The sequence below is a fragment of the Stegastes partitus genome, unplaced genomic scaffold, assembly GCF_000690725.1.
Source record: "Stegastes partitus isolate 25-593 unplaced genomic scaffold, Stegastes_partitus-1.0.2 Scaffold1451, whole genome shotgun sequence".
NCBI lineage: Eukaryota > Metazoa > Chordata > Actinopteri > Pomacentridae > Stegastes > Stegastes partitus.
The window spans coordinates 41,445-49,957 of record NW_007579182.1 but is presented as its reverse complement, the minus strand read 5'-3'; the positions used below and the strand labels follow the sequence as shown (position 1 = coordinate 49,957).

The 8,513-nt window shown below is 41.5% G+C and overlaps 1 protein-coding gene across 1 annotated transcript; it reads right to left on the bottom strand.

The window, feature by feature from the left end:
- Positions 1 to 2,256: 2,256 nt before the first annotated feature.
- On the bottom strand, positions 2,257 to 8,339 carry fkbp4 (FKBP prolyl isomerase 4). Its single transcript, XM_008299700.1, has 11 exons — positions 7,894 to 8,339; positions 7,285 to 7,429; positions 7,054 to 7,196; positions 6,804 to 6,924; positions 5,599 to 5,755; positions 4,971 to 5,061; positions 4,768 to 4,851; positions 4,488 to 4,673; positions 4,204 to 4,347; positions 3,667 to 3,762; positions 2,257 to 3,548 (listed from the first exon to the last, which is right to left on the bottom strand). Exons 1-11 carry the CDS (start codon positions 7,990 to 7,992, stop codon positions 3,447 to 3,449), a joined length of 1,368 nt encoding a protein of 455 aa, XP_008297922.1. The 5' UTR covers positions 7,993 to 8,339; the 3' UTR covers positions 2,257 to 3,446.
- Positions 8,340 to 8,513: the final 174 nt, after the last annotated feature.

Sequence of the window (8,513 nt, the reverse complement as noted above, 5' to 3'; positions counted from 1 at the left end):
TATAGTATTTTTGCAGCTGCTGCCTTTAAAGGACCACCTCCGTCCACTGCTGACCCAGACACCCAGGACCTCGTTATACATGAAAGCTATTCTTTTCTCGTGACATGGCCAAGGCTGTAAACATACCAAGATGTCACTGACCTCAGATGATCTCTGTGCCTTCTTTGTAAAACTGGCAGCTCTGGTTAATCCAGCTGATTGGCACATTTCCTAACTTTGGATAGCTGCATATTCAACCTATTCACAACCTCAACAATGCCAGTCTTGAAGTTCATCATCATGTCTTGGCATAGGTCCTTGAATCTTTCAACAAACAAAAGCAACTCAAATCATTCCTGCCCCATCCAGCTGTAAGAGGAATGCGGTGCTGCCACTGCTCAGGATGGAAAGAAACAAACATTTGAAACAGTCAGTCGTGCCTTTGCAGTATTGGTTTTAATAAAGATGCTTGTTGCCTCCTGGACAGACAGCAGCCTGACTATCAGAGATGTTCCATCAGAATTTGTAAAACGTGCATTTATTGTGAAATCTAACGGCAGACACACAGTTTTGTTTGTGTCTAACTTGACAGCACTCTCTGAGATTAGAGGGAGGCGTAAACATGGGCAGCAGCCCTCACCCTTTACCTTGGGATTTACCTGCATCAGGTATGTGTTACAAATGCGTCCTTTAGTGCTTCTCCCTCCTTCTGACTCACAGCACCTGCACTTTAACCTGCTTCACATTACATCAATCAGTTTCCCTTGAAGAACCTTTTTTCTGGTACTTCATGAAGTGGGCAACTGCCTACAAGTTATTTTTTTTATTTAAGAGTCATGAAAAACTAGGTTCTCACTTCACTGCATTTCTAATAAAACATCCACATGAGCAAAAAGGGTTCTGGGGTCACGTGTTTCTTTTTTTAAACATCAAACCTGTCAAAGAAAAATGTAGCCCCGTCTTTGACAAGTGAGAATGTTCTAAAGTTTCTAATCATTCTAACCTTTAACCAACATTTTATCAGACAGGGTTATTCAGGAGTAATGGTTCAAGGAATATATTAATCATTAATAAAAACTGCAATTAATAATGCTCTGTACAATGCTGATTTGTTAGAAGCTGAATTCAGCATTTATGTATATCCTTTATGTTGGTCCACAATGATGAGCAAATTGCTTCTCATGAGTCCACTCCCATTGGTTCTTTTCATCTATAGTCAAACCAGCAAATGAATCACAAAGAGAACATGGTGGTGCTGCTCAGGAAACAAAAAACGAAAGAAACCAGACTCTCCCAGGAGTGTGCTGTTCCTACACCTGTCTGCTTTAACATAACTGAGTTATCTCAACGCAGCACAACGTGGAGCCGCCAAGAAATGCTCCCAACAATAGAATAAAATGGGTCGATCACCGCAACCAAATAACGAACAGTTTCTCCACCTTGTTTTATCATTAACCTGCTGTGGGGAACAAGTGGCACTGAACCATAACCACTCAGGAGAGAGAGCAGATCTGTAAGCTGACACCGGTGTTCCTGTGAGAGAGCTGGAAGATCAGATCAGATCCTGCTCATCCTCCAGTAAACAAGACTCTGACCTACAGAGTACAAGAGGTACAACCTTACATAAAGCACCTATTTAGATAGATGGATAGTTTAGTCACCCCCTTGGGGATGTGCAATCATTACTCAATCAGTTTAGTCATTTTAGTTGTACTATTCCTCCTGTAAAGATGGAAAGTAAACCTAATGCCTTTTATTCAAATGAAAAGCTGCTCTGGACAGCGCCATGTCATGCAAGCCAATGTCCTGCAATTGCTTATTTTGCCTGACCAGAAGTGCAAAATAGTACAAAACACAAAGAATTCTCAGCAAAGATTCACCTTACCACCGTATCAGCCTTGTTGCTTGTGGGTTTAATATTAATTAACCAAGTGTTCGACTAATTAGTTTAGCTTAAAACCTTTCCAAAAGACTACAACCACCCATGTAAATGTCCCTATTTGTAATGAAATAACAATGTACACATGATGGATCCAGTTGACTTAATCCATCCGATGACACGCTGCCAGCCTCATACTGACTTTGCACTCTTTGGTGTCAGTCTGTATTCACGGGTTCTCATTGTTCATCATATCGGTGAGCGAACATTTTTATCATCACCACACTTTGTTCACGAGGCTGGCAGCCAGACTAGACAGAAGAGGGGAAAAAAAGTGTTACATTGCAACTGGAAACTGTGAGGAACAGATACACAATTCAAAAAATATCACACCCAACAACGTTGTAGCTACTGTTTATTATATCCTTCTGTCAGGACAGACCAAGCAGTGACTTTTCCCAACAAAAGACAAACGCAGCCCTGTTTTAAATTGAGCCTGTAGTCGAGTGTCTGCCCCTCTCTGCAGGCACTGCTGACTAAAACCAACGGGGCTCACATCTTCCTCATGGTGTACAGTCTCAACAACCTGAATTCGACGAGCTGTATCTGAACACGTTCATACATGTACTTTTTTTTTTTTTTTTTACAGTAAATTAAGACTTAACTGTTTACTATTTGAGTGTGTCCAGGAGAAGCTAACTCATGTCTTTTCTACTGTAGCTGCTTTAAAATGCACATATTCCAGTTAAGTAATCAGACGTATTCATCATTTTGAGAACAATACAGAAATCACAACCACAACACTAGGAAAAAAAAAAAAAGTAGTCAATATTTAAAAAAAAAAAAAAAGAAGAAGAAGAAGAAGAAAAAAAAGGTCAATATTTCCAAAGCAAAAGTGAACAGTCCTGTACCCTACGGGGTTGTAAGGGAGCTCCGTCTTTAGACTGAGAGAGAAGCTCAAAAAAGTTCAACAGCTATTCCAGACTAACGTTGCATTACTCCACCTATCCACAGTGCTGCTACATACATACTTTGGGATACAGGCACTAACATTCAAAACACATCAGATCTATGCACACAGCCATCACAACTCCAGGAATTGATCAGTAGGCCCATGAAAGGAGGCTTGGATGGATAGCAAAAACATGAGGAGGGTCAGAAGGTAGTGCAAGGTGAATGGTCTAGCCCTTGACGGGTGAGGGGTTTTGAAATTCTGCACTTAAACACTTGGGATGCACTTTTTTTTTTTTTCCTACCCAAATTGCTGTGAAAACACATGCACAGTTCAAAGCTGTGGGTTGAAAGGGTTCAGGGGGGGGAAAGGAGGCAGGGTTGCGGCGCGCTATTCTTTTATTAATTCCACGTCCCACCGTGCCACCAGCTGGGGAAGCCTCGCCCACTCAGCTAGCTGCCACAGCAAAAAGCCTGGACACAAGGAAAGCCAGCGAAGACGTGCCCAAGGTCAGTGCTCTCGATGACACGCTCACTCACACACATTTCGTATACACACAATCACACCTTAAACACAAATGGCCAAAGTTACAAAAGTCAGAAGTACAGATGAGCTGTATTCCAGTCGCATCTTCATCTACGCTTTTGCTTCACTGGAAACTTCCTTCTCTCCGTTCTCAATCTCCATCTCGTCGTCGCCGTTCTCCTTGCTGTCGCTCTTCCCCTTCTCGGCTTCTTTCTGTTCGGGAGGAAAGACAAACAATCCAAATCAGCACCTTTTCACTCAGACTCAAAAAGACAAAAAAACAAGCACATCCCACCCCCTTGTGGCTGTTGTAGAAAAGACAATCCTTCACCTTTGAATCCCTCTCTGCAAATTTCTGGAACATGTTAGCATAGATGCGTTTATCCTTCTCGTGTTGCTCCTTAAGACGTTTCTGACAAAGGACCACCTGGAAAGTTGTAATGAAGGAGATGTCAGCGTGCTACATTTTCAGATATGACACAAGCACAGCAGCATCCAAAAGAAACTTTGTACAAAGAACATCTTCTATTTCTAGTTTGTAGCACTTTGACCAGATATACTTTTCATTATTACATTATTCACTCAAGTATAATTAGAAATGTGTTCAACGTAGGCTTTCACAGAAAAACATTAAAACATTTTCCATGAATTTTACTTGAACATTAATTAGATGCAGTAAACACTGTCCTAATGAAAGAGCCCATACCAAATATAGTAATACATCACTTAGTGAAATATTGGCCCGTTTTGTGTTGGATCAATATTATAAGCCACATCTGATGATCAGATTGTCATGATGGAAAAACCAAGGAAAAGGTAATCCAGGTTGAAAGTTGCTGTAGTTATCCTTTAACTTCAAGCACTATACCTGGCTCTTTGCCGCCTTGTTGGCAGGATACAGGTGAAGAACTCGCTGGAAATCATCTCTTGCTTTGTCAAACTCCTTCATACCAAATAGCGCCTCTCCCCTTCGGAATATAGCCTTCTCATTGGATCCATCTATTTCCAGGGCCTGAAATGATGAAAGGACTACAATTAGGTGTTTTCACACCTACACAATCTCACATCTCAAATCTGCTGAACATTAAATGCATCATTGACTAATTCTTGTAAATGTGTCTAACTGAGAGGTAAACAAAAGATATTAGGTACCTTGTCACAGTTTTCCAGGGCTTGGTTTGGCTCCTGTAGTTTGAGGAAGCACATGGCCAAGTTCAGATGTGCAGCCAGCTGCAATGCTTTTGCTTTCTGTTCATCCTCTGGCGACAAACCAGACTCATGTTCCAGCCATGAGACAATCCTTCTGTACTGCACAGATGCCTGCTTGTATTTTCCCTCCTGATGTATAGAAAGTCACTTTATTACAAAACATGACAAAGCGTCAATCTGTCACAAAATTAAGACATAGGTACATGCTTCTTAAAAAACATACCTTAAAGTACTGCGTTCCTTTATCTTTAACAATGGCACTTTGCTCCAGTTTTTCTACTGTGTTCATTTCCCAGGATTCTTTAGCCTAAAAAGAGAAGGGGAAAAAAAAAGGCATAAATCACTTATTTGAGGGAAAAACATTGACATGTAATTGGACTATTAAGATGAAGTTGTGTTTGTCACACAGTGCCATGACATGCTTACCTTCTCAAAAGCTGTCAGCTTGATCTTGTACTGCACTGTTGCTCCGTCGGGAATGTTATACTTTTCCTTTCCTGCATTACCAAAGCCGTACCTATAAATCAAATACGCATATCATTAAGGCTAATTCATGCTTTCTGCGTCTACATGTAGCAAGGGTCCTTGTGATACAGATTGAGCCATCTGCTGAAATCCATGGATGTCTGGGTGGACTCCTGGAAGACTACATGCAGCCCAAATTTTGTGACTGAACCAACAGTTGCAGTGTAACTTAAAACCCTGCTGTAGTGTGGTGTCTTGCATACTAGAGCAGAACAAACAATTCTATATTCATGTCAGTGTTTAGTCATGTCACAACTTTGAACTCTTGTTGTCGACTGTGATGGCAAAATTTAATTCTTTCTGTTGTTTAGCCCTAACAACAGGACTGTTTCATTACCTTGTCAAATTCAATAAAGGCCTACGAGGGGATTATTGCCTAGTCAAATATACCAGTACAGCTTCATTAAATGGTGGAAATAATCTGTAAAGAGTTCCATGAGATGTTGAAAAACATTCACGACTCTTCTAGGACTCCACCACTGCTAAGACATAGTAAGCAGGTAAGTTGCTTTAGTGTATGTGATCATACTTAGGCTTAATAATAAAGAGCGCCTCTTCTCCCTGCTCCATAGCCGTGAGCGCCTTCTCCACTCCAGGTGGCAAGCCAAGACTCTCTCCATCTCCAACTTCAAACTTCAGTTCTCTCTCGTCAAATACACGCCCATCACAGGTACCCTCCAAAGTTACTGAAAGGGGTGGGAAAATGTTGCGGTTAGTTCATGCCTCAAGTCAGACTCTTGATTATAAGCACAGATCTGGTGATGTACACTTCAGTGACAGCTGTTGGATAGTCGCAGCCGAAGACAAGAAACGGTAAACTAGTGGTGGAATTATTTATCATTTTAAGGGCGCAGCAGAAGTTAATCTACAATGGTGCATGCGCTGAAGAGAAATTACAGTAATCGCAGGACCTGATATCAGCATTGTAGATAAAAAAAACAAAACAAAACATACTAGTCCATTAGAAACTGCTAGTCAATTTAGGTAACACTAGTTGTATGAATTGGAGTTTTGTATACGTATACAAGAATCCCTTTTCCCATCTGTAGGCTGGAATCCACCATTTGTTTTCAACTTCAGAAGATTTTAAAAAGGGAGCCAAGTGTTGAAGTCAATTAAACGCAGCCTGGAATTAAAAAACAAACAAACAATTGAAATTACTCTACAGCTGCCATTTGAGTGTTTGACAGTCCATTGACAGACTGTGGGTGTCTCCGTTTAGTATCAAATATCAGCAAATGTTTAAAATATGCATTTGCAAATTTGCACACATTTCTATATCAATTCATCAACTGCTCAGGCCCAGCACATCACCTTAATCTCAAATCAAATAAAAAATTTTTTTAAAAGTTCACTCTTTGCGTATTTACATGGATCAAAAATCCAGTTAATTATGTAAAACAACAAAAACCTCTGTGCAATTACACCCTCAAATATTTAACAGTTGTCATCTGATGTCGGTTGAAACGTAATGAGGAACGTAGACAACTATTGTTAAAGCGATGTCACTCATAATTTATTTTGTAAATAATTACACAGGGACTCTGTTAAGTGCCTTTTCCTGGCAAGCACGGACGATTAAAATTGCTCTTACCTCAAAACATAATGACAACACCTACACGCCTTTCCAATCATGACAACAAACAAAAGCTTAATAACAAAGGTACTAATCGCTATTATTTTTGTATTTAATATGAATGGTTTCTGGCAATTGTGATCTTGTGGTATTTTTACCTTCAACAGAAGCTCCTTCATTAGGCTTCGAATAGCCCTGCCCTTTGGTGATAATGCGTCGAATGATTCCTCCATCCTCGTCCTCGGTCAGGTCCTCGCCTCGAAATTCAAAGAGTTCCACCTATAGGTGTGCAGACATCTTAATAGCTTTACACACCAATAAAGGATAAACATATACTGCACTTTAACCACAAGCCCAGGAATACAGTTGAAAGTGTGAAATGGACAACCAAAATAAACTGACACTTACCTCAAAAATAAGAGTGGCATTGGGGGGTATCTTAGGCGGGCTGCCTGCAGATCCATAGGAGTACTCCGGCTTACAGATGAGCTGGCACAACTCCCCCACTTTCATTGTGGCCACACCGATGTCCCACGCCTTTATTACTTGCCCTAAAAACAAAGAGAACTGATGAAATCACACTGGCTGTGCACGAATGGCAGGTGAATGTTCATGTGTATGTTTTGATATGAGACAAACCTTTGCCCAACTCAAAGGAAAACTTCTCTCCTCTGTCTCTGCTGGAGTCAAAGTGAGTCCCATCCAGAAGTGTGCCCACATAATGCACAAACACTTTGTCACCAGTCATAGGCAGCTCAGTGCCTGTGCCCTCCCTTTTGACGAGCTGGAAAACAGACAACAGATTGAATCGACAATCAGCATGGGACAGACAGAAACACAGCCTGCAGTGTAGTACTTTGCATCATCGGAGGAAGAGCTGCCGAATTATTCATCGTGAATGAACGTGAGCTGAAACGTCTCATTCAAAGCCCTTATGTGTGTTTCTATCCGCGCTACTTCCCACATTAGCATTGACAGTTGTTTCTCCAGGGCTCCTGATCTTTCTAGAAATGTAGACGGATAAATAGAAAATTAACCATATTGTAGACACTCTGTGTTAATCATGAAACCACTTGCATAAAATTAGAAAAAAGGCGTTGTGGTGTTGTCAGTACTGTAGTTAGCTTGCCTTAGCTGTTTTTATTGACAGCACACGCTATAGCTTAGCTACCGTTAGCCTAGCGTAAACAAGCAGTCAGCTAACCCCTCAGCTAGCTGGATTTAGAGTACCACAACACTACTATTTACCTTTAAAACACCCCCGTCTTTCTTTGGTGTGATGTCTTCCCCCTCCATTTGGATGGTGTGTTGTCCTTCACTTGTCTGTTCCTCTGCAGTCATCGTCATGAAGCAGATTGCCCCCTCCTACTCTGACCTGCACCACAATCCAAAGTAACACTGGCTAATAGTGCTGACGGCTAACACTAGCTACTTCTCAAACCCCGTCAAGTGCTGCAAGCAACAATCCGACTAACGTCAACACTGGCTAGCTAGCAGACGTTAAGTTATGGCTCTCCGCTAGCCTAACTTTCCCGTGAATGCTACTGCAAACAAAATACAGCTTCCAGCTAGCTGCACTAAACCTCTGCTGCCGTTGTGCAGCAGTCACACGTTTATGAAAGAAGAAGGTGCAGTTTCAGTGAAGCTGCGTCCAGTCCACGTTGTCTTGCAGTGTGGCATCTGACAAGCGCTTAAAGAAGGGCAGAGAACTTTCCAGACAGTCTAGGAGGAACCAGTGGGACGAGCCCGCGTTCGGGGCGTTACATACACTGTATAAGCATGTACCGGTAAGGCGGTGCGCACACAAGAGAACAGAGCAAATACATTAAAAAAAAAGACTGTAAGCCAGTACATGAACACACAAGACT